Here is a 27,577-nt window from a genome sequence, read left to right on the forward strand (position 1 = left end):
AAAAAGGAAACGCAATATGAAATAATTACTTTGTTCTAATTTCACCACCCTACTCCCCAACTCCACTTTCATTTCTATTACTCTCTACTGAATGTTTTTAAGTTGTTGGTGGAGAACCAAGAAACTGTGGAACTTTAGGAAATCCATCTTCGACAGGAGGGTTGTCAAAGACTTTTGATTATGATCTCTGCTTTTACTCTATTTAGGTTCATACTTGGTCTAATTCTGAGACAAGGAGGCAAAGAAAGTTTTCTAAACTGGCCCGTTTACAGTGATATCTCCCACCACAGAACTCCAGTGATTCAATTCAACAAATGTGTAAAACACTGAGTTTGCTTCCTAAGGGTAGGGCAGTGGGACTAAACTTGTGATCTGTGGATGTAGGGAACTCCTGTGACCCATGCAAATCCATATTTTCTTTACAATTTATGCTTTGAGAGAGTTGCTTGGCACTAAGAGTAAATGGCTTGGCTAGAATCACACAGCCAGTATATATCAGTTGGACCCAGTTATTCCTGACCACAATGAAGTTCTCTTTCCACTGTGCCAAGCTATTTCTTGTTTAGGAAATATGCTGTCCTTGTCCATGGCCACGTGCTTACAATTTAGTACTTCACAATTTACTTCAGAAGGCTGGTGAGACTCACAATACCCTCATGCCTTAGTAAGTTATCTTTATGAACTGCTGTGGCTGAAAGAATTTATCCTCTAATGGACAACCTTCACTGAACTTAGCTAGATGTTTCTCAGATAAAGAGAGATGTGATATTTAATAAATTCCTGTACTCGTATGTATTAAGTGCATATTATGTGCCAAGCCCTATGCTCAGGCCAAAGCCTTTTTTTCCATTGTGGTTGGACCTGCTAGATTTTGGGTTTTCCTGGGGTAGCCTGCAAGACTCTGTTATTGATAACTTTATTATTGTTATGGAATGAGATCTGAATAGGACTACTCTCTCAGACTTTGAGACTTAAATATGTAGTGTCTGGTTTCATTATTTAGTCATTCTGTGTGTGTATGCATTTTGTAACTCCCACATAAGAAATGCTTAACACTTGTTTAACCAAATTACAGTCTTAATTTGGACAGCAACTTATTTTTATGGCATTATGGATTTTTATCTGATGGTTTTAGAAAATATAACATTTGAAATGTCTGTCTTTGAAGAGTGCAAGTCAGTGATGATTCGTTTCTCTGAGATTCCTTACTGTCTAGCTTTTCTAATAGCAAACTGTTAATACTGAAGTATTTAATGTGTTCCTCATTTGCATGACTATTTTCAAGATCCTGATAAGATTTTGAGCATTTCTGTCCTGAAAAGTGATTGAAATAGATCAATTAGCTAACAGCTTTTCAGTATTTTTAATGAGAGGCAGCAAAGTGATCCAAGAAAGAGGACTAATAGATACAATGAATATTAATAGCTCTTTTCTGTAATAGCAAAAAATTGGAAATCTACCTGGTATAAAAAAATTATAGTACATTAACGTAGCAGAAAGTTGTGCCATGAGATAGGATAAAATGGATGATTTGAGAGGAAACTGGAAGTACTGCTATGAACTAATTCAGAATGAAACAAGCAGAACTTAGGAGAACAATTTACACAATGTCAGCATGATAAAGAAAAACAACTTTGGGAAATTTTAGCACTAGATCTAATCAGTGTAACCACAAACCATGCTTTCAACCATCTTCTCCCAGAGAAGTAATGGACTTAAAATGTAGCAGGAGATATGCATACTTTTGGTAATGGCCAATTTTGCTTGACTATGCGTATTATTGCAAAATTACCAATTTTGCTTGACTATGCGTATTATAGGGATTTCTTTTTTTTTTTAAATTATGTTGTTGGGGGAGGGAGAAGGGAGAAGGGAAAATAAATTACTTGCTAATCAGAAAAAAATAAAATAAAATTTTTTCTTTCAATGAGAGGCACTGTTGCATCATGACTTGAGCTAGAGTTTCTTTATCCTAGTGTTCTCTGTATCAGGGAAACCATAGGTCCCAATACTTAAAATGCTAAGTTTTCCTTTTTTTTCCTCTCTCCACCCTCCTGCAGACAGTAAATAGATTTCTTTGTAGTAATTGTTGTATCTACAGTTTTACCAAGTTTAAGGTGTTAATGATTATTTTAGCACACTCCCTGTTGCTTTGAAATCTCCTCTATTAAAAAAGCCCAGCAGAATCCTGTAATCTGGCATAGTCAGGGGATGGTTGTTTAGGTTAATCAAATTTCTGGTTGATATTCCTCATGGTGAGGAAGTAAGATATCACTTTTAAAAAAATCTCAAATTTCCAAATTGGAGATGGGGAAGTGACTTTAAAGGTCTCATTTAATCCAGTTGCCTTATTTTATAGATGAGGAAAACTTACTCCAAAGAGGTTATAATTTATTGTCCAGCAAAGGTAGAACTAGGACCCAGATCTCCTGTGACCACATTCCATGTAATTAAAAAAAAATTTGTTCCCTTTTAGTCACTTTGGGATTATATAAATCTATTCAAATGATACTTATATCACTCAACATTTTTAGGAGTGTTCTTTTGGAATTGCCTTCAAAGTCTGTGTCACATTATTTTGAATATTCTCAGTGGTGCTAATGTTTGAAAAAAATATCTTTTTATTTCTATCTTTTATTTTTTCCATTATCTAGATTTACTCCTTTATCTCTCAGCCCTAGCTCCTCTCAGAGAATCACCCCTTACAACAAATTTTTTTAAAGAAATAAAAATAGAAAAAGAGTAAGGAGAGAAAAAAAATCCATAAAATTACTCATGTACTTATATGCATTGTTTCACACTTGTGTACTGTACTCCACCTCTGCAAAAGAGTTGGGAGAGATGTCTTATCTCTTCTTTAGGGCTAAGCTTTTACAACATTTATTTTTTATGAAAAAATATTTTTCTTGTCATTTTTATTTGTAATTTTGCAACACCTGTCTTCTATGTTTTGAGATTGTTCTTTCTATTTACATTCTTGTGGTCATTGTCAATCTATATTTTCTTAGCTCTGCTTACCTGTTCACTTTGCATCTGTTCATGTAAGTCTTTGCATACGTTTTTTGTATTCCTACTATCCACTGGTTCTCACAGCACAGTAATATTCCTTTGTGTTAATATACCACAATGTGTTTAGCCCCAAACATGAGACATCTACTTTTTTTTTAGTTCTTTTTTGGGCCAAGTGAACAAGCATTTATTAATTGCCAAGAGTGTACCAGGTACTGTCCTAAGCCCTAAGATTTCTTTTTGCCATCACAAAAAGTGCTGTTATTAGTATTTTGGCATATATAGAGCCTTTTTTTTCTCAATGACCTCTTTGGGATACTTGCCAAATATATTGCTTATTTTTCAGAGAACTAGAGATACTAATAGTTGTAAAAATTGTGTTGTTAAATTATTACTGTGATGGCTACAGCAATAAGGTTATTGATTTGCAAGATGAACTACATTAATGAAAACAGGAAAGTCACAAAATATGACTATAGCTTTTAAAATAAAACTTCATGATATTCTGGAAAGTGGCCAATGACAGTGTTGATTAGTTTTTCAAGAAAGCACTGTGATTTTCTATGACCCAACAATTGGCTTGCCATGAGGAGCCCACCTGTCTACCTGCTACCTTAACAAAGTGGTCATGTTGAGAATAGTGTCATGGCAAGTTCTCTGCCTAGCCTTAGTATCTATGTTGCCACAGTACAGGAGGCAACCTGAGGGTAACTAAATAAGGGTAGCCCTCAAGCCCCTTTGGGCCCAACTAGAGAAGTTTTGGGGAACCACAGCCCAAACACAGGGAGTCTTGTTGCCCACTTTTTGTTCTACACCTTTAATGAAGTCTGTTGAGAGTATCCTGGCTGGGAAGGCTGTCTGACTCATTCAGAGAGCTACTCTATTTTGCTAAAAACATGTTTGTGACTTTTAGAACTTAAGAAAGTCTAGTGTTTGAAATCATTGAAATATAAACATTACAAATTACAAATCTGAATTTAGCGTATGGTTTTATGTGAATTTTTTAGATGATTAAGAAAAACAGAGTGAGTGAGGTGGCCATGGAAAACCTAAGACAGCAACTGTTAGAGCTTCATCATTCTGACTCTCTACAGCGAGCTAAAGAGCAACATGAAAATATTGTTTTATGCCTCAGAAAGAAGTATGAAGACCAAGTGACAACTTTACAGAAGAATTTGGATGCTACAAATGCTGTACTTCAAGAGCAGGTTTGAGTGATTTCAAAAGAGTAATTAGTAAAAAATAAATAAATAAATAATGCTTGTTGTTTTGTAGTTAGTCACTAATCTTTGTAACTTGGTTTGAAATTTGAAAAAAATCAGTCCAAAAACAGAGAGAACATTCATGCACTCATTTGAGAATCTGAGTCAAAATCTTGTGTGTTTGAGTGTGGAGGGGACATATTTTCAGAATTCCCTATGTTTGGGGGGTTGCCATACCCAGCTTTAGTGAAACATGATACTTCATAAGTTTCTTACTGGTGTCTCTTTAAGCATCTTAGAGTTATTTGGAGGCATTTTTGAGAAACACCTGAATGAAAGAAGTTAAACCAGTTTAGTTGTCCAGGTATTTCTTTTGAGGGCTGTTAGGATAGCCTTAAAGATCCCAGGTTTGTATTCACACCATTCCCAGCAGAAAGTGTTGCACAATTTGTGTATTCATGATCTTATGAGGGCAGCTTGTATACATGCAGATGCTGAATTATTGTCACTAGAAGTTTTGAGGAAAATATTGTACACCAAATAGGGGAGAATCGAGATCCCAACTGTCTATAATATATAGGATTGAAATGGTTTTTTTTTTTTAATTAATATTGTTCCCAAAGGAACACAACTTTCTAGCTTCAGGTAATTCATTTGAAGTATCTCTACCTTTATAGTTGAGTAAAGAAGTGAAACAAATACTCATTTATTTCATTCCAGTGAATAGAATTATAAATGCCTATGTACTTATTTAGGACAGATTTTATTATGACTTACACTATTGGCCCAGCTAATTGGATAGAATACTGAGCTTGGGGTCAGTATTATCTGAGTTTAAATATGGCCTCAGATACTTACTAGCTTTGTGATCCTGAGTAAGTCACTTAACCCATATTTGCCTCAGTTACTTATCTGTAAAATGGGGACATACTAGAGAAGGAAATGGCAAATTGCTTCAGTATATCTTTGTCAAGAAAACTCCATGGATAAAAGTCTGTGCGGTCACATAGAAGTCAGACACCCCTGGACAACAGCAATTCTATTTGATATTGTTATAGTTATTCTATAGATTTGTCCTATCAGAGAAAAGTATGGGAAGTATAAGTGAGTTAAAATTGCATAAAAGCTTTTTTTTTTTTTCACTAATTGAAGGAAATGCTATAATATATAATTAAAAGTCGTAGACAATCCCAAAGTTGTTTTCATAATATTTTGACTGTGGACTACATTGTTCAATTTTTACAGGTTTAGCTTCCTAACAGTAGGACTCTTCCCCTTACTCCCTTCCTTTTTCCTTAACTGTACCTTACTTTAAAATTTGATGCCTAAATACCCCACTCTTGTGGACTAAATCTAATAATAATAACCAGATTGAATACCTAACATTTAGTGAAAAGTCTAAATTGTAACATTTTTAAAGAAAAATAGTTCTATTTCATTCAGGTTCATAAAATAGAACTAAAAACTCAAACTCTTGGAATAAAATTGTCTTGTTTTAATGACTAGAATGGATTGATTGGTAAACATTTTTAAATGCATCAGCCTGATTTATAAACAACTCTGCTGAGCATTTGATTCCATTAGTACCTTTGTAGGTGTATTATACATAGCCAAACTCGTCATCTTGATGTTTCTCCCACAGAACAAGGGCGATCCGTCTCTTTTGGTATTTAATACTTGTAACTGTTTTATTGTCAATTATTGTTCTCTTTGCATCTGAAGGAATTGCCGAAGAACAATGAAATCCTGGAGAACCAAAATAAGGAAATTAGATATATCCTGCTCAGATACTATGTAGAATTGACTCCACTCATGTACTGAGTTGCATCATTTCTTTCATCCTGACACATACTTTTATGAATATGATGTACATGTTCCTCTATCCTCAGACCTTTACAATACTGACTTTCAATTTCATCACCCAATTGAAATAACTCTCCAAATTGCCATTTCTTAACCCTCAAATCTGGCTCTTTTCTTCAGTCTTCATTCTTTTTGACCTCTCTTGAAGCATTTGGCATACTGACTAATTTTCTCCTCCATCTTTCTGGATTTACCTGATAGTGCTTTTATTTTTCTGATGGGTCTTGCCTCACTCCTCATTTTCCTTTGCTCATCCATATCATATTGCTAACTCTGGGTGGTCCTCCTTTGTCCTGGACCCTGTTCTCTCCCACACTCTCATTTGGTGACCTCGTCAACTCCCATGGGTTCAGATCATCATTTAGACCATCATTTCTATTCAAATGACTCCAAGATCTCTATAGATCCCATTCCTAATCTGTTGTCACATCCTTTTTCCCACTCTATGTATCAGTCAATTGACATGTCTTGTTAGTTCTCCACAAAGTATTCATCTGACCCCCTTTTCTACTCAGCTACCCCACTACTTCAGGCTCTCTTAACCTCTCACCTGGACAATTTGGAGAGATTTCTTGATTGGTCTCCTTGTTTCAAAAGTGTCTTCCTTCTCCAAAACAGCAGCCGAAGTGATTTTTCAGCTCTGATTAGACATGTATTCTGCTTAGTAAATTGTGTGGCTCCTCTTCTGGGATCAAATGGAAATTTTTCTGTTCAGCATTTAAATTCACAGCCTGACTCCAGCCACCCTTTTCAGTTTCATTATGTATGCTGTTATAGCGTGACCAAATTATTTACCTTGCTCTTCCTCACACAATAATCCATCTCCTTTATTTGGTGCCTTTACACTGTCTGATACCAATTTAATCCCATTTTTGCTTCAAGCTTGAGCTTCTACATTTCCTTCTTCCTAATATCCCCCACCCCCTTATCTGCTGGTTCCTCCTGCTTCACTTTAATTTGTATTGTATACATTGTGAAATATAGTGTCTTGAGGGCAAAGACAGTCTCATTTTTGTCTTTGTATTGCCATCATAGTCTTGTTCTCTCCTCTAGGCTTAATAAATGCTGACTTTGAGTTGTTACAGTGGGAACTTTTTTTTTTTTTTAACAAACACAGTTAATCTTGGAGCAGGGACCAACACTTAATCATGATGTAAAATTTATTCTATGCACAAATTACATTTTTATTAGATATTGAAATCCATATAATAACAATACATGAAGGTTTATTGTATATGTACCCAGCATAGTAATACTTTCTTCTCCTTGTAAATAATGTAGAAAGGTACTAAAAGCTGGGATACTTTTGCCAATTGTAGTATAAAAATATTAATAATTAGGTGCTGTTAGAAGCTGGGATTGTCATGGGTTGGTTTGTTTTGCTTTTTGTATACCAGTTACATTTCTAAGTTTGATCTTATATTAAGCTGTATGTAGTGTGATTATTTTCTTCAGAATTGTTTTAGACAATTTTAGGGTGGGCATCATGGTATATTCTTGTAATGCCTGCTCCTGGAGAAACCTGAAGCTGGTGAGTTGGTCACTTGGATTCAGAAGTACTGAGTCTCACTAGGCTGTGCTTTTGGCTAAGGTTCTGCACTAAGTCCAGCACGAACATGGTGAGCCCCCAGGAATAAGGGCTTACTAGGATACCTAAGGGGAAGGCACACCAGCCCAGATCAGAAAGCAGGAACAGCTGAAAGCTTCCATGCTAATCAGTAGTAGGATCATACTTATGTGTAACTATTAGACCTAGTCTCAAAAATATTAATGAAAAAATATTCTAAAAAATAAACACTTTTCAAATGTTTCATTTGTTCACATTTATAAAAAAATTGAAAATAATTAAAATGAATCTAATGGGAAAAATCCATATATAGACCCAATCTGAAAAAGAGAAACTTTAAAGAAAAGTCATACCTATGTTAAAAGTTTGGGGCTATCTGTAAGAAAAAATATAGGTTAATCTAGTTTTCAGCCAAATTAGATGTGAAGGAAAGAGCTTCCATTGCTACATCTTTTTCTCCTTTGGCAATTGGAAATGAAGTAAGTTGAAGTATAATGCCTACTACATAGATTTTGCTAAAGATTCATTGCATTAATTACAGATTTGCATCCTAGACCATTAAATTTAAATGTGAACTTTGATTTTCAGTGCTAAGTCCTTCAAATGGCTTTCTCTCCTTCAAAGGCTCTTCATCAAACAGTCCCCTACTGGTTTTTCCCTACCACCAGGCTGCAAAAAAGCCTCCAAAACGACTCAAAACAAACTTGAAAAACAAGACAGTAATGTACCTACCCTGTATGTAGATCCACATTTAATTAACCCTTGCACTGCTTACGACTAACAAAATTATCCCAGTTTTAGCCTGAATAAGAAAAGACTCAGAGTTAGCGATGGTGAATATTTGTATATTTTTCCAGTTGTGGTTCTCATTTCTTTCTCTGCCCTTTCACTAAAAATTTCTGGAATTATCTCTAAACATGTGTAACAACAATGCTACTTGCCATTACTGTGACTGTGTAAGGTCAAAAACACCAGCACACAGGAGGGCTGCTAGCACAGGTTCTTTGATCTTCTTCTCTAAGGAAAGCAACTTTAAGGGGTTTACAGTCTTACTTTAATTAAACATACATACATCATTCACTTAGTTCAGGGGGAAAAGCCAGCACCCTGATCTTGAGAGAGTATGCAAACAAAAATATGCATTATATAAACAGAGCAAATAAACACAAACCAGTATTTCTAACCATCTAACTATAGCAATACATACAGTTTCCAGAGAGAGAAGCATCAACATCTGGGTTTTCAAAGCTGGGGGGCTCCATGACGGCTGCCCAGAGTCTCATCTGGTCAAATCACATGACACTCTTCCAGTGAGTGACAGCCCCAAAACAAAACACCAACTTCAGATCATATATGCCCTTCTCAGGGCCCTGAGGCTTAGTCCTTGCTTTGTAAAAGGGTTTGGGGCCTGGGGCTTTCTTGTTTTTTAAGCAGTCATCAAAGACTGTTGATTCAATCAAAGATTCCTGACTGAAACAAAGGCAAGACTCATCAAAGGTACTTGATTACCTCAGTGCTGAGAAGCACTCAAACAAAAAACAGCAAAAAGTCCCATTCTGATTACCATTACATCTCTACCCCTCCCAGGATCCTTGACATTAAAATCTAAATGGTCATAGGATCCCAGAACAAAGAGAGGCACTATACTTTGCAATCATCTTCAGAAAACTAAGGCATAATATTCGCAACATAACAAAACAGATCGTTTGGTATCATTCCCCAAAATACTTGTTTACAATACAAACCCCAAAATACTTGTTTACAATACAAACACCATCTACTCCTAGGTCACCACAAGTTACAATCTCTTTAGTCAATACACAGTGTCCAAGTGAAGTCTTTCTTGAGGGTGTGTCCTCCCCACACTGCCTTTGAAGGCTTCCTCCTGGCACCCTCAGTTAGCAGTATGCTGTAATGAGTAAAATCCCAACACAAAAAAAGTCCAAATAAAGTCCTCTTGGGGATGTATCCTCCCCATATTGCTCCAGTTCCCCAAGTCCAAGTCCTGAGCACAGCTGGGCAACAAAACCAACAGGGTGGGTCCTTGGGGGGGTCTAAGACACTCCCCGCCCCAGCAAAGGCAGCAAAAAAGCACAGTCAGTGCCTTGCTGCAAAGTTTTTTTCTTGCCTAGAGGCTGAATTCCAAGCTCTGGAGTTCCTCATCCTCCAGCAGGTGCCAGCTGCTCCTGGCTTCTGTCTGAGTCCCAATGCAGGCACCTCTCATTTCCCACTCTCACCTTTCCAAAGGTCTCATGAAGGCAGTCCTCCGCTCCAGCTGGGTTGGTATGTGGGCAGCTGTCTGCTTTTCCTCTCACCCTACCAACTGCCCTGGCAGAGTGCATATGAAGGCAGTTCTCCGTTCCTACCTCAGGGTACCACGTATAATATAATCTCAGGACATTCATCCCTCCAACACAGTCCAGAACCAGGCTAATCCACTCAAGCCCAGGCTCTGGCCTCCCCCAAGCCTCTGCTTGTTTTCCTCCCACAGGGCTGCTCTGGCTGCTAGTGGGGTAGGGAGGGGGAAGGAGAGGTTATCTCCCAGGGACCCTGCTCTGGGCACCTGGGAAACTACTCTTGTCACTGCTACTTACCTGTTTTCCTTTGGGCCCCTACTGCTCCTGGGGCTCCACAGAACCATAGCCACCACAAGTACAAAGAGCAACTCAATAACTGGGAAACATCCAATCACTATCCCAGTCCCCCAAAACCCCATACCTTCCTTTTAATCTGCAGATCTTGCCTGACTATGCCATTTTGTAACAACAATGCTACTTGCTGCTACTGTGGCTGTGTAAGACCAATGACACCAGCACACAGGAGGGCTACTAGCACAGGTTCTTTGATCTGCTTCTCTAAGGAAAGCAACTTTAAGGGGTTTACAGTCTAATTAAACATACATACATCATTCACTTAGTTCAGGGGAAAAAGCCAGCACCCTGAACTTGAGAGAGTATACAAATTACAAGTATAATATAAACAGAGCAAATAAACAAACCAGTAGACAGGTTTCTAACCATCTAACTATAGCAATATATACAGTTTCCAGAGAGAGAGAAGCATCAACATCTGGGTTTTCAAAGCTGGGAGCCTCCATGATGGCTACCCAGAGTCTCATCTGGTCAAATCACATGACACTCTTCCAGTGAGTGAGAGCCCGAAAACAAAACAACCTCGGATCATGCATGCCCTTCTCAGGGCCCTGGGGCTTAGTCCCTACTTAGAAAAAGGGTCTGGGGGCCTGGGGGCCTGGAGCTTTCTTGTTTCTTAAGCAGGTCATCAAAGACTGTTGATTCAATCAAAGATTCCTGACTGAAACAAAGGCAAGACTCATCAAAGGTACTTGATTACCTCAGTGCTGAGAAGCACTCAAAAAGAAAAAACAGCAAAAAGTCTCATCCTGATTACTATTACAACATATTCTGTTTCCTAGACCTGATGACAACCTGTGACTTGCACCATTTCCCTCATCCTCCCCTAGATTACATGAGATCACCAATGATGTGCTCCAAAAGTTATTCTACCACTCATTCCTCCACAGATGTTGGTGTAGACTGCAAGTCAATAATACCACTCTTTTCTCTGACTTTGGACTATAGCTTTTAAGTAGGTTTTTAAAGGTTCTACTTTGTTTTTCAAATGTCCTACAACAAACAGTACCTTTTTTTTAGGCCAGGGAATTTACCTTTTAATCTTTTTTCCTTATTAGCATTTTAATCAGTTACATGTAAAGATAGTTTTCAACATTCATTTTTGTAAAATTGTGAGTTTTTTCTCCCTCCCTAAGATAGCAAACAATCTGATATAGGTCATATATGTACAATCAAAACAATGCCTTTTGATTTTCTAAATCCTCAGGGCTCAGAATTGACCAAACTTTACTAAATTGTGAGCAAGGAAGTATCTGTTCTCATGGATTTAGATGTTTATTCTGAGAAATTGCTTCAGTTCATTGATATACTTTTACGTTACATTATTTTGAGTTAAGTTGACCAGCATTGACTCTCAGAGCTGACCGTATGTAGTTGTATATTTTTTTTTGTAGTTGCATATTTATCTTTTCTGGTCTCATTGTCCTAAAAATACTATTTTCCAATTACCTGTGCATTCTCATTCGTTCCCTGATCTCTCCAACAAGAAGAAATCTCAGTGATCTTTAACACAAAATCCTCTCTTTTTCTTCCCATTGTCTTGTTTTTTCTTTTTGACAGATTGGCCCCCTCATTCTCTTTTTATCTCCTAAAAAATTTGTCTTCAATCCTCAACAAGATTGCATATATTGTGTTTACTATTAATGTTTCTGCATCTCCTCTTAAGTTACAAGATACTATTGCTGTGGCTTCTTTAAGTTTCTAGTCCTCACTTTGTCCTTAAAAGCCTCAAACTGTTTTATTTCCTTCATCATTATCTACTATTTCTTATTCCGTTATATCCTGTTCATTTTGGGGCAGCTTTACCCAGTCCATCTGCATTTGCTTATCTTCTTTCTCCAAAGTTTCTCACCCATATTCTTCTTTCATGACACCCTATAGGACCAAGATTGTAAGGAAGAAGGAGGTGTACATAGATGATGAGTTCACTAGCATCCCACCTTGCTGGGTCTGGGGCTTCTTTGTTTATACTCCCTCAAAAGCTTATTTTTACATATTTTTTTAATGCTAAACACTTCATTTTATGTCATTCTCTTTCCTTGCATATCTTTATATGATGTATGTTGTGTTAGTGTTGTCTTAAATTGTAACCCCTGAGTGTTCAAACACACACAGTGCCAGGGTACAAGCCTCTTAAATGTTTTATTTGATGATGATTTTGAACAATTTTCACTTGTATTCATAAATTCTCATGTGTATTATAAGAAAGCAGGGTTTCTTGCATCCATTTGACTGTTGAATTTTGACTTAAATGCTTTAATATTTGTACTTTAATATTTAATTATTAAGAGGGAAATGACTTCTGGAAAATCTTTTCCATTCAGAAAGAAATTTGTTGTCGTTTACGAGATCACGTGAAACAAATAGAAAAATCACAGGAAGAAAACAAGATAGAAAAAACAGAAATAATCAACAGATTAACAAAGAATCTGGAGGAGAGCCAAAAACAGTGTGCTTCTTTGCTAGAAACAGGTAAGCCACCTTGTTCTGCTTTAGACAAAATAAAAATGCATATATAGTTCCACACTTGAAACACATTTAATATACCAAAATATGTATCTACCAAATGATTATTTTATTTTAAAGGATTTCATAATTTTAAGGTTTTGCTAGAGTTTCCTTGGTGTATAATTTTATAAAGTTTCTTACTTAAATATGATCTTTCAGAAAGACATGGATTATGTAAAGGTGAGTCTTTAATTCTATAGATATTTAGTTTAATAAATTCATAGATTGTTAGAACCTGAAGAGACCGTAGAGATCATCTGATTCAGCCTCCTGGTTTTGCTATTTCAAAAAGAAGTCTAAAGAGATTTAGTGGCGTATCTAAGTCAGACGGTGGCAGCGCTGGAACCCATTTTGCCTGACTACTTTTCTAGTGCTCAAGATTCTATCATGCCATAATATATTTATGTATCATCAATGGGATAGGGGTGGGAAAATGAATAGAAGTATATCTAGTAAAAGGAGAAGGAGAATAAGCAAGAATTACTTTTTGTGATGTTGGCTAGGGGGTTTTGTTGTGTTTTAAAAATATTTTTTTCCTTAGCCTTTTTGTTTGAATTATAGGAATATTGAGTATGTTGTTATTATTATTATTTTGAGCATATTTTTATTCTGGTATCTGCCACTTTCCACCTCTTCCAGTTATTAATAAGTGCTACTCTAGCATGGCTCATTGGACACATGGCCTCTTCCATATAATTTGTTTTTCCCAATCATATACAAAGAGACACAAAGCCTAGAGCAGTTTAGAGCCCTTGAAAGGGCGTTAGCAATCATACCCTTCATTTTGCAGGAAATGATCTGCTCCAAACCAGCCCAGAGGCGAAGCGATTTACCCAGTGTTACATAGTAGTGGCGGAGGTGAGAATAGAACCTGCCTCTTGATTTCTAGTTTATTGTCCTTTCAAGTTCATTATGATACTGTCCTAAGTCAGGCCTGACTCAAGCCAGTCCCCTGCTAGTTTAGGCTTCATACTGGAAAAAAAACATACTTGTTATTCCACAATTAACCAAAGAAGGCTGTTCAGCAAGGGGCAACACTTGGTTCAGGTAAATGATGACCCTCTCCTTTCTATACAGAGATGTAGAAGCCTCCCTATTCTGTAAAAATACAAGTGGGCAGCAGAGCATTATGTGATGAATCAGGTAACCCTGGGCTATCAGCCAAGTTAGAAGGGCCCCAATTCAATAAGGGCAGGTTTCTTTTATACCCTCAGGTGACCATGAAACCTTGTCAATGGCCCAAACTTTAGTCCCCTGAGCCAATCAAATCTTGAGTATAACCTCCATGGGGCAGGATCTTAGGAAAAGCTAACCTAACTCCTTTGGCACAGGACCGTGGTTGAAAATACCACATGTTCCTATCACAGCTATCTTCCTGGGTCCCATTGTGTTCATTATAGGACATGGATAAAAATCTGGTGGTGATATGCTGAATTGAAGTTAATTTGTAGGTGGTCCATAGGTGACTTGTGTCTTTACATTTAGGGGGTTTTAAGTGTCCTCTGATGTTTTTATTCCTATAGGATCGGTACAAGAGATGAATCAATTACGGCTCCAGCTTCAACAAGCCCAGAGTGCACATACTCTGAGTGACAACATGAACAGGGCTTTACAAGTGAGTGTTGCCCTTGGGAAAAGTAGATAAATAACCCAATAGTTAAAGGTTCTCCTGGTAGAACATGGGTGTGTAGAAGGAAAGTGGAGAACTGTTGGGTAGCTCTGATGTCAAAATTATTTAGGTGTGTAATTTGGCTAAGGAGCCTTATAGCCCTTGTTCTGAAGAGGGAGGGTATGCGTGTGGTGGGGGTGGGGTGGAGTAAAAGTGGTATAACCTTTTGATAATTGGGTTTTCTCAGTAGGAACAGGATGAAGGGGTTTAATTCAGTCATTTATTAAACCTCTAATATGTGCAAGGCAATACAGATACAAAAACAAAAAGATAGCCAGTGTCTCTTCATGTGGAATTTACATTCATCTTATATTCATCATTGGCTTTGGGGTCCTAGGACAACTCTGGACCTAGTAGGCTTGTTGTCCCCTACTGTTCAGCCTTACTGAGAAATTGGCTCCAGTTTTCCCCATACCATAAGGGCCATAACTTGCCCTCTCATTGACCTCCATATACCTAACTGCCTAATTGGGATCCATCCACTGGACTGTAATATAGTTAACATCATCCTCTCTGGGTTGTACTATAAAGCCTCTGTCAGGTGGGGGACTATGTAGAAGTCTTTTCAAAGATTCCATTATCTTCAGAACTTTTCCCTGTGGAAGCATTCCTTTACCTTAAGTATATTATGGGGGATCAACTCAATATAATCCTTTCAGACAAGACTGGATTTAAGCCTAGATGGTATATGGAAGAATTATTCCTATTTGATATTTCAGCACTAGTTGCTAATCTCATGTGGTTTGAGTGCATCTGGTTGGCTGGCTTTAGTGCTATCATGTCCAGGGAAGCTGCCCTTTATGATCACATTGGTTGTAGCTGCCAGTGGATGTTGTCATTGTTGCTAACAGCAGCAGTTTTTGCTGGTTTGAAGTCAGATTGGTTGTAGCTGAATCCTCTCCTCAGGCCTGTTCTTCTATGGACAGTTTTACCAGAAGTACAGGGCTACTAGCAGCAAAGACAAGAGTCATTGGAGGAGCCTTTACACCAGCTTTTAAGGTTGTGGTCCATGGGAGGAGACTATATGCTAATTACATGCAAAGTATGTGTACTTCCCATTTACATCAGCCATATTGACTCATGCAGGGTATTAGCAAGAATAAGATGTGTACATACTAGATGTATATACATAGTCTCTTTTGTCTTATGCACACGCACAAAAATATTCTCTTATTTTTGTACTCTAGGAAGAATTAGTAGAATTGAAAGAAGAAATTTCTCTCTATGAATCTGCTGCAAAACTGGGAGTATTTCCAAATGACCCAGATGAAGAATTGAATGTAGAACTTTCAGAATCTTATGTGGATTTGGGTATTAAAAAAGTCAAGTGGAAAAAATCAAAAATTCACAGGTATTCAGATAATATTGTATTCTGGTCTTAAAAACCTTTTAGTTTTTTTTTTAAAAAGTAAAAGACAAAGCTCTTTTATACATGGTAATTGATGAATTAGATATTTAGGTATTTAGGTTCTGCACAGAACAGTGTTCCATTATTTCAATGAAAACTATATAAAGGTTTAAAATCAGTTAACAAACTATTTGTATTATCCTGTTTGTATCTTTAACACCAGATACAGTTGTCCTTTTGGCAAATTGCTGTCCTGAAATAGAAGTTTAAAGGTTAGATGATTAATACTTTCAACATATCAGAAGTAAATTCAAAACCTGCTTTTCTGTATTATTTTAGACAACAAATATAAGGTAGTACTATCATTACAACTTCTTATTCCCATAAATCTAAACACCTTTCTATAACCCTCTATAATCTATTCCCTCACCCTCCCCTCTTGAGATCCCTCCCTTATCTTCCCAAGAATCTCTCCCTTATCCTCCCATTCCCAATGAGCTAAACACCCTTCTATACCCCCTTTATGTTTTCTCTTAATCTGTTCTCCAGATCAGTTGTTTTTCTTATAAGATTTTTGACTTTCTCTTTTATTTTTTCATTCATTCTCTTTTAATTATTTCTTGATCTCTTAAAACTTTGCTGGCTTTGCCTTGTCCAATTCTAATTTTCAAGGTGTCATTTTCTTAAGATTCTGGATCTCCTTTTATAATTGGTTGACTTTTTTTTCCATAATCATTTTTCTTGGATTGTTCTTTTTTTTTTAAGTTTTTCCCCAGTCTCTCTCATTTGATTTTTATAGTCTTTTAAGTTCTTCTATACATTCTTTTTGGGCAGGTGACCATTTGACATTACCCTTTGGGGTAGAACAGGGTTTCTTTGGTGCAATATCCTCCTCTGAAGATGAACCCCAGTCTTGTCTATTCCCATAGTAACTTTCTATAGTTGGATCCTTTCTCCCTTGCCTGTGCATTTCTTTGTAGTAATAGCTTAATTTTTGTAGTGACCTCTAGCCCTGGGGGATGGGGGATTGTGCCTTTTGCCCCAAATCTTCAGTTCTCCCCTGTAGCCTGGAAGTGAAATCAAACATCTAGCTTCTTGTAAGTGGCTACTGCCAAGGGTGTTCTGCTCCACCACTGTGCTGATTCCACCTTCCCCTCGCCCCCCACCCCCACCCCATCCAGTTACAAGTCAGCACAGCTGGGTCTGCATTCCTTGTCAGCAGGATCTTCAGCTCAGACACCCAACAACCCTCCCTATTGAGGGTAAAAAGTTCTGTTGGCTGGGGCAAAAACAGTCTCTGAAACCAGCTGACCCCAGGGTTTGCTCTGGGACCCTAGCCTGGAGGTGTTTACTCTTCACAGTCACTGGGACCAAACTTCATCCTGGGATCTTTCTTCTGATTCTCTCAGATTGTCCCAGGAGGAACCCTGTTGTGCCCCTATTCTTATTTATCTTTATATTTACTTTGTTTGCCCTGAGGTGCTATTTTATCCTTTTTGTTGGGGAAAAATCTTTTTTTTAAATAATATGATTTATTTATTTTTAGTTTTCAACATTCACTTCCATAAGATTTTGAGTTTTAAATTTTTCTCCTCCCCACCCCCCCTCCTCAAGACAGCATGCAATCTGATATAGGTTCTACTTACACATTCATATTAAACATATTTGCATATTAGCCATGAGGCAAAGAAGAATTAGAACTAATGGGAGGAACTACCAGAAAGAAAAAGCAAAACAAAACAACAAAAGAAAAGGAGTCTGCATTCAGACTCCAAAGTTCTTTCTCTGGATGTGGATAGCAGTTTCCATCATGAGTCTTTGCATTGCTGAGAAGAGCTAAGTCTTTCAAAGTCAGTCATCACACAGTGTGGCTGTGTATACAGTGTTCTCCTTGTTCTGCTAACTTCACTCAACAGCAGTTCTTATAAGTCTTTCCAGGTTTTTCTGAAATCCACTTGCTCATCATTTCTTGTAGCATAATAGTATTTTTTTTAGCTTGGTGTCCTTTAAGATATTCTTTTTTAAATTAATTTATTTTTAGTTTTCAACATTCACTTCCTTAAGTTTTAAATTTTCTCTGCCCCCTCCCCTGTCCCCTCTTCAAGACACTGCAATCTGATGTAGGTTCTACATCTACATTCTTATTAAACATATTTTCACTTAGTCTTGTTGTTTATAGAAGAATTAGAATGAATTTGAGGAACCAAGAGAAAGAAAAAACAATAGAAAAGAGCAAGTAGTATGCTTTGATATGTATTCAGACTCCATATTCCTTTTTATGGATGTGGATGGAATTTTCCACGATGAGTGTTTTGGAATTGCATTATTGAAAACAGCTAAGTCATTGCATAATGTGGCTGTTTCTATGTATAATGTTCTCTTGGATCTGCTTACTTCACTCAACATCAGTTCGTATGTCTTTCCAGGTTTTTCTGAAGTCCGTCTACTTGTCATTTCTTATAGCACAACAGAAGTCATTACATTTATATACCACAGCTTGTTCAGCCATTTCCCAATTGATGGGCATCCCTTCTATTTCCAATTCTTGGCCACCACAAAAAGAGCTGCTATAAATATTTTTGTACATGTGGGTTATTTTTCCATTTTATGATCTCTTTGAGATATGGACCTAGAAGTGGTATTGCTGGGTCAAAGGGCATGCATGATTTTATAGTCCTTTGGGCATAGTTCCAAATTGCTCACCAGTGGATCACTTCACAACTCCACCAACAATGCATTAGTGTTCCAATTTTCCCACATCTTCTCCAACATTCAGCATTTTCCTGTTTTGTTGTGTTAGCCAATCTGATAGGTGTGATGGGGGTACCTCAGAGTTGTTTTGGTTTGCATTTCTCTGCTCAGTAGTGATTTAGAGCATTTTTCATATAACTATAGATAGCATTAGTCTCTTCCTCTGAAAACTGCCTGTTTATATCCTTTGATCATTTATCAGTTGGAGAATGACTTGTATTATAAATTCGACCCAGTTCTCTATATATTTTAGAAAAGACACCCTTTTCAGAGACACTGGCTGTAAAAATTATTTTCCAGCTTTCTGCTTCCCTTCCAATCTTGGTTGCATTGGCTTTGTTTGTGCAAAACCTTTTCAATATAATGTAATCAAAGTCATCCATTTTGCATTTCATAATGTTCTCTATTTCTTGTTTGGTCATAAATTCTTCCCTTCTCCATAGATCTGACAGGTAAACTATTGCTTGCTCTCCTGGTTTGCTTATAGCATCAGTCTTTATATCTAAATCATATACTCATTTCAACTTTATCTTGGTATAGGGCGTAAGATGTTGGTTTATGCCTAGTTTTTGCCATACTATTTTCCAGTTTTCCCATCACTTAGTGATGTTCTTATCCCAGAAGTTAAGGTCCTTGGATTTATCAAATAGATTACTATAGTCATTGACTGTTATGTCTTATGTACCTAACTTATTCCACTGATCCACCACTCTATTTCTTAGCAAGCCGCAAATAGTTTTGATGATTGCTGCTTTATATTACAATTTAAGATCTGGTACAGCTAGGCCACCCTCCCATGCATTTCTTTTCATTATTCCCTTGATATTCTGGACCTTTTGTTCTTCCAGATGAATTTTGTTATTGTTTTTTCTAGCTCTATAAAATAATTTTTTGGTGGTTTGATTGGTATGGCACTGAATAAGTAAATTAGTTTAGGTAGAATTGTCATTTTTATTATATTAGCTTGGCCTACCCATGGGCAATTGATATTTTTCCAGTTATTTACATCTGAATTTATTTGTGTGAGAAGTGTTTTGTAATTGTGTTCAGATAGTTCCTGGGTTTGTTTTGGCAGGTCGAATCCCAAATATTTTATAATGTCTACAGTAATTTTAAATGGAATTTCTCTATCTCTTGTTATCGGACTTTATTAGTAATATAAAAAGGCCAATAATTTTTGTGGGTTTATTTTATATCCTGCTATTTTGCTAAAGTTGTTATTTCAAGAAATTTTTTAGTTTAGGATTCTCTAAGTATACCATCATATTATCTGCAAAAAGTGATAGTTTTGTTTCCTCATTGCCTATTCTAATTCCTTCAATTTCTTTTTTTTTCTTTTATTGCTAAAGTTAACATTGCTAGTACAATATTGAATAACAGTGGTGATAATGGACATCCTTGTTTCACCCCGAACTTATTGGAAATGCTGCTAGCTTATCCCCATTACACATAATGCATGCTGATGGTCTTAGATAGATGTTACCTATCATTTTAAGGAAGACTCCATTTATTCCTATGCTCTCTAGTGTTTTTAATAGGAATGGGTGTTCTATTTTCTCAGATACTTTTTCTGCATCTATTGGGATAATCATATGATTTCTGTTATTTTGTTGTTGTTATTGATATGGTCAGTTATGCAGGTAGTTTTCCTAACATTGAACCAGCCCTGCATTCCTGGTATAAATTCTACCTGGTCATGGTGTATTGTCCTCAAGATAAGTCTCTGTCATCTCTTTCCTAATATTTTATTTAAAATTTTTGTGTCTATATTCATTAGGTAAATTGGCCTATAATTTTCTTTCTCTGTTTTGGCTCTTCCTGGTTTATGTATCAGCACCACATTTGTATCATAAAAAGAATTTGATAGGACTCCTTCTTTGCCTATTTTCCCAAATAGTTTATATAGTATTCAAATGAGTTGTTCTTTAAATGTTTGATAGAATTAATTCACTTGTAAATCCATCTGGCCCTGGAGATTTTTTCTTAGGGCATTCATTGATGGCTTGCTCAATTTCTTTTTCAGAAATGGGGTTATTTAAGTATTTTATTTCCTCTTTTGTTAATCTGGGCAATTTATATTTTTCTAAATATTCATTTCACTTAGATTGTCAAATTTATTGCCACACAGTTGGGTGAAATAGCTCCTAATTATTGTTTTGAATTTCCTCTTCATTGTTGGTGAATTCACCCTTTTCATTTTTGATTCTGGTAATTTGGTTTTCTTTTCTTTTTTTTTTTTAATCAAATTAACCAAAGATTTATCTATTTTTTTGGTTTTTTCGTAAAATCAGCCCTTAGTTTTATTTATTAGTTCAATAGTTTTCTTAATTTCAATTTTATTAATCTCTCCTTTGGTTTTCAGAATTTCAAATTTGGTATTTAATTGGGGATCTTTAATTTGTTTTTCTAGCTTTTTTAGCTTCATGCACAATTCATTGATACCCTCTTTCTCTCTTTTATTCATGTAAGCATTGAGAGATATAAAACTTCCCCTAAGAACTACTTTCACTAAACGCCAAAAATTTTTGTATGCTGTCTCATTATTGTCATCGTCTTGGATGAAGTTATTGTTTCTATGATTTGTTGTTTGACGCACTCATTCTTCAGAATTAAATTATTTAGTTTCCAATTAGTTTTTAGTCTGTCTTTCCATAGCCCTTTATTAAATGTAATTTTTATTGCATCATGATCTGAAAAGGATGCAGTCTGCCTTTCTGCATTGGCTTGAGAGGTTTTTATGCCCTAATACATGGTCAGTTTTTGTATAGGTGCCATGTACTGCTGAGAAAAAGGTGTATTCCTTCCTATTCCTATTCAGTTTTCTCCAGAGATCTACCATATCTAACTTTTCTAAAATTCTGTTCAACTCCTTAACTTCTTTCTTGTTTATTTTGTGGTTAGATATATCTAGTTCTGAGAGGGGGAGATTGAGGTCCCATACTAATATAGTTTTGTTGTCTATTTATTTCTGTAAATCCTTTAACTTCTCAAGAATTTGGATGCTATATCACTTGATGCATATATGTTTAGTAATGATATTAGTTAATTGTCTCTAGTACCTTTTAGCAGGATATAGTTTCCTTTCTTATCTCATAGATCTATTTTTGGTTTTGCTTTGTCTGAGATCAGGATTGCTACCCCTGCTTTTTTATTCAGACACCAGAGAACCATATCCCACAAGTCATTTATCCAGTCTATCAGAGCAGTAAAACATTCCATACACAATATAACAACCTGGAGCCTCACCATCCCAAAACCTCTCCAACCCCCTGCTGGGGTCTTCCCCAAAACAAACTCATAGTACAGGTAAGTCAGCCTGTTCAGCTCTAACAGTCATGAGGGCAGCCATTAGTGGCCATAACTGCTCGCTCTCTTGCTCTCTCTCTCTCTCTCTCTATCTCACTCTCTCTCAGCATTTCCTGTGACATAACTTCCTCTTCCTGTCAGGAAGCTCCTCCCACCACATGTGACTCAGGCTTCCTGTGACATAAGCAGGTTACATGGCCTGTTAATGGGTGGGAAAGATCAAATCTAAAAATTCAAATCTAAATAGCTACTACACATACCCATAGCTTCAGTAAATAAAGGTTGGGATAAGCATAGAGCTAATGAGAATTGATTGAAAAGAGGATTGGGAGAGCACTGGCAAAAATTCAAAAGCTAAAAAATGCAGTTCCTATTTCCTTCAAGGATCTCTAAGGCTATCAATAAAGTATATAGCACAGTGTAGTAATTGATCTTCATGATGACAAGTTATCAGATTTAAGTTTGTTATATTCAGTATATTCTATTTAAAAAACTAATGTCATGTCACACATTGGCTTTATCCAAAATGGCTAAAGTTTTAGGTCTTAAAGTGCTTTAGTGCTTAAATTTACCTCTATGATATAAATTCCCCTATGGAGTATACTGTTTTCCCTAGATATGTGAGATAAATAAATGCATTACTATTTATAAAAAACTAAGTAAATGTTCCTGTGTTACCCTGGGCAAGTCATTAAACTTCTCAGTCTTCTAGGCAATTCTCTTAAGATTCTAAGTTGTAGAGAAGTTGTAGACTTGCATGGGTAGAGGTAATTTTTTCCAATCAGAATTTCCTTATATCAGTGAAATCACATGTGAATCCAATCTCTATACCTTAGTATATATTCAATATAAAATGATACAGAGTACTGAATTTGTAGTCAGAGGATCTGGGTTCAAATTCTTGTTCTGCCACTAATTTGTATGACTTTGGGCAAGTCACTTTAATTTCTCTGAGCCTCGGTTTCCTCATCTGTTAAACGAGGGGGTTAGATTAGAATGATTTGAGTTCCTTCTCAGCTCTACTGCTATGATTCTATGATCTTACTAAGAATGTATTGTGCAAGGCATTGTGACAGGCACACAAGATATATGGGAACTAGAGAAGCAAGGAGAACGCTGACAAGTGCTTCAGGGAGGGAAGGCTTTCATGATGGAGATAGCACTTCAGGTAAGTCTAGAAGAAAAATAAGGATTCCAAGAGGCAAGAATGAAGGGAGCATATTGCATTATGGGCATGAGAAAGTATTTGCTTGTCAGGACGCATCCAAGTGGAAGAGAGAATGCTAAGTCTGAGAAACTGAGATTGGCAAGTTTGATTTGAGTACATGAGGAGGGAGTGACCTGAAATTGGCTAGAAAGGTAAGCTGGAAGCAGACTATGGGGGTTAGCCTTAAAAGTCAAGCTGAGGAATTTGTATTTTATCTTAGAAGAGAGAAACCTGAAGATTTTTGAGCAAAGAAATATCTTGGTTAAACCTGTTTCTTAAGAAGCTCATTTTGGCAGGTGGGGGTTTGGCAGGGGGTGGGGGGTGGGAATTAGATAGTGGAAGGACTACATGTAGGGAAGTCAGTTAAGAGGTAGACTAGGTTGTCAACAGAAGAGGTATGAAGACCTGATCTAGGATTTTATTGGTGAAAGTGGAGAAGAGATAGGTACAAAAAATGTTAATGAATTAGAATCGGCAAGATTTAGTAGTAATTGATAATTGTGCATAAAGGGAAAGAGTTTTAGAGGAGAAAAGGATTGAGGAAGATCACTAAAGGAGAGAATGTAGAGGAAAGATGGTTCAAGGTTAGTATCTTGAAGGACACCTCATTCTTAGTGAGCAGAGGGTTTGAGCAAAGGAAAGTGGTCAAGCAGGAGGAAATACAAAAGAGACCACTCTCAAGGTCCAAGAAGAATCATAGGAGCATAGACTTAGAGAAGGAAGGAAACTTTGAGATCATCTAGCCCAGCTCCCTCATGTTTCAGAAATCTGAGGCCCAGAGGTGCGAAGTGATTTTCCCAAGGTGACCCAACTGGGAGACCCAATATCCAAAACCAGTTTCTTTGACTCCAAATCAGCACACTTTCCACTGCAACAGGAAGATGATTAACAGCTTCAGAAGCTGCAAAAACATCAAAGAAGACTTAAGAAAGTCAGTAATTAGATTTAGCAGTTGGGATCATTAATGACCTTTGAGAGAGGAATTTCATTGGAGTCCTGGGGCTTGAAAGCCAAATAGTAGGTGTCTGTGGGTGTTCAACAGTGAAAGAGGGAGTAGGACCACCTTTTCCTCTGCCCTGAAGCAGAGGAGAATATTAGTGAAAGTGTTAGAGACATGGGGGAACAGCCAGTACAAAGGTACAGAGGTAAGAGGTAGAGTGTTATATGAGGAAAAGCGAGAAGGCCAGTGTTGCTGGCCAGCTATGAGGAGTGCGGATGAAAGTGTAAATAAGACTGGAAAGGTAGGAAGGGGCCAGGTTGTGAAAGACAGCATTAGAATTTTATAAATAATTCATTTATTTGTACATTTGCTTTGCCAATTAATTTAATTGTGGAATCTTTTAGAGTGTATGCCCCCTCCACTCCTTTTAATTTCTTCTTTAATAAATTTTATGCTTGTGAACAGTGAATAGATCTAAAGCAAAGCCCTCTAGTTATTCTTTAGTTCATTTCAGTGAATAGTCAATGTTCTTGTCAGTGATATATCTCAGCTGGAAAAGGTTAATACCAGATATTTTCTTGTACTGAGTATGGATAGTCATTGAATCCAAATACTAGTTTAAAAATGATAAGGAATTAAATGAATTGTATGAATAAGAAAAAAATGTTTCAGCTTCCAAGGCCCCTCCACACAGCAGCATTTCAGCAGGTGATTTTATAACCACTCATGAACACTAGTTGAAAGTGTTTGTCAAGCAAAAACAAATTCCTTGTTTGGTTTTGTCCAAAAATATGTTTTTATTCTGTTTCTTGCAAGGTCTATTACCTTTTTATCAAGAGATGGATAGCATTCTTCATCATCAGTCCTCTGGATTCATGGTTGGTCATTACATTGATTCTGAATTTCTTTAGTCTTTCAGAATTGTTTATCTTTATAATATTGTTATAATTAAATGCTTGTTAACTGAAAAAAAATTTATTTTTAAAACTTTATAAATGAAAAAAACATTTGTCCTCCAAACAACTGAAGGGAGGGGAGAGTGATGTTCCTAAAATTGGTAATAATTGTGATATGTGATATCAGTAGTCTTCCTGCAGTTTTGAGAATTTTTATTCTTTCTTGACTTGAACTGCTTTTATATCAATAACTTTAATATAAGTGACTGAAAGCCTTCACTACCAACTATCACCTCCCTTAAGGTACTGCCTTAAGGGAGTAAATTTTAAAGAGTTTAGCTACAATCTCCTTTTTTACATTAATGGAATTTGAGTAACTAAATCTGCATGCAGTTTGCAGACAGCTTTCTCCCTCTTTTATTATAGTTGGCCGCTAAGCTCAAATAATAAACATTTAACAAGTGGAATGCCTTTTCCCTTTGGCCCTCTCAGCATGCTTCATAAATGACTAGAGTTTATTTGGATTCAGGGGACCATCTTTCAGATGGTGGTTCAGTTTAAGCTTTATGTAGGACTTGGTCACCATGTCTGGCTTTCCCCTTTGTAGGAAAGAGGAGAAAATTACTTTAGCAAGCATTTTCTCTGATCTTAACTTATTTTAGGAGCCTGCAGGATATGCTCTTTCAGTGGTCAACATTAGTTTTTTAAAATTAGGTACATGTACAGAATTTTTAATTGAACAGAATGGTGGTTCTAGTTAAAAACAATGATTTTTCCAAAATTTCTGAGTAGAAAGCAACCTTAGAAGCCAACCAGTCTCATCTCTTAAATATTCCCCACAAATGGTCACTAAAACTTTCACTTGAAGACATTCTCTAGTAACAGTAATCTTTTTACTTCTCTGGCAGCCTATTCTACTTTCAGTTAGATTTGATTATTAAGTTAATACTAGTGCAGTGCTGTGTACCCAGCAGGTGCTTAATAAATGTATATTGGATTGAATCAAGATATTTTGCTTTTATATCCAGCCTAAATTTACCTTTCAGAAATTTTCATCCATTTCAGAACATTTGAAGACAACTCTCATCTCCTGTCTCTGAGTTTTCTCTTCTCTAGATTAAACATACTCAGTTTCTTCAAACCAGTTTTCAGATACCACGATTTTAAAATTTCTTCATCTTGATGTCTCTCTTCATCTTGATGTCTCTCTTCATGATAAACTCTAGTTTATTAATGCTTTTCTAAAATGCAGCACCTAAAACTGCACATAGTGTTTCAGAGGTGATCTGACCAGGGCAGAGTACAGAGTATTGCTCTAGCTTAGAACATTTCACAGTAATTCCTTTATAAGTATGTCTGTCATTTAAACGGTGATATGAGTGTATAGATTAGAATACTTATTGTCAATAAAGAATTACTTTTTAAAATAAACTTTTGTAAATTAATGCAACTATTTATTTTTTTAACATTGCATTTTTAATGTATTTGGCTATTTGGAATTATCAGAGCCATTTCAGGCTCTGCTAATTTTAGAATTTGTGAATGTTTAGACAGGAGAGTAACTGAAGTTTACCTTTGCATTATATATGAAGAAAGGATTTGCTAAACAAGTAATTATAAAATTTTTTCCTTCAAAGTTTACAAATTGATCATGGAAGTAAGATATATTTACAAGTGTTATATATTCTTTTCAGTAGAAACTCATGTAGTAGGAATAGGTAAAAACTAGCCTGTTTCTAGCTATTCTATGTACTTATGGCATATTAAAGCTAGAAGGTAACTTAAAAACCAACTAATTATATTTATTTGTCTTACACATAGGAAAGTAGAGTACAGTGTGGCTAAAATGACTTTTTATGTAAGGTTAATTGGTTGAAATCAGTGAGATTTTACTTCATCTTTTAAGTTTTGCTTCAAAAACTTCCTTCTGTGATATCATGGTTAAACCAGCTGTCCTGATATAGCAATATTTGTTTCGATGAAATTTTGGAAATAATTGCACTATAATTGGGTAATAATAACCAATCTGCTATATATTCTACCTCCAAATTAACCTTCTATCCATTTTCTCCTTCTTTTATTTTCTTGCTTTGTCTTTGCTCCTTCCTCCAACATGGAAAGCCCATGTGTAGGTATCCTATCCTATAGATATCTGTCCTCAGGAGAAAGACTTGAAGTTCCAGGGTTCCTGGAATCTTATAGTTCTAAAAGAAGACTTGTAACAGGGAGGGAGAGGGGCTAATAGGGGATGTACTGTGATCTGTGATGCAAAGCAACTTCTAGGTTACTGAAATGTTAAATATTGGCCAAAACTGAGAAAAACCATTGTTCAAGCTGTTAGCAGTAAAAGATAAGGGAAACCCAGACTTGGTAAAACCAATAACAAAAATGCTCAAAGCAGGTTGCCTTCATTCCTGTCTGTATACACAGTCAGAGAATTAGGGCTCTTAGCCAAGCTATGTAGAAAAGTTTACTGTCTCTTCTGCTAAGCAATCAGGTCAGAGACACCATTATACTTAAGCTGTCATAAGACCACTTGCATGTGTGTTGATACTGAGGTTTTCATATGTTCCTGTATAGTTTCTCATCTATACTGCTCTTTCTCAATTTCTCAGACCATACTTCCCTCCCTTCCCCTTCCCCTTCCCCGCCCCACCCCC

General features: G+C 36.5%; 1 protein-coding gene across 1 annotated transcript in view; it reads left to right on the top strand.

The window, feature by feature from the left end:
- CEP152 (centrosomal protein 152) overlaps positions 1-27,577 on the top strand; it is a 97,541-nt gene that overhangs the window by 24,134 nt on the left and 45,830 nt on the right. The window contains exons 9-12 of the mRNA XM_036737058.1: positions 4,017-4,217; positions 12,617-12,764; positions 14,324-14,415; positions 15,657-15,820. Of these exons, the coding sequence (XP_036592953.1) occupies positions 4,017-4,217; positions 12,617-12,764; positions 14,324-14,415; positions 15,657-15,820 (605 nt within the window). The remainder of the gene's footprint in view (positions 1-4,016; positions 4,218-12,616; positions 12,765-14,323; positions 14,416-15,656; positions 15,821-27,577) is intronic.

This window comes from Trichosurus vulpecula, chromosome 8 (genome assembly GCF_011100635.1).
Source record: "Trichosurus vulpecula isolate mTriVul1 chromosome 8, mTriVul1.pri, whole genome shotgun sequence".
Classification (NCBI taxonomy): Eukaryota; Metazoa; Chordata; class Mammalia; order Diprotodontia; family Phalangeridae; genus Trichosurus; species Trichosurus vulpecula.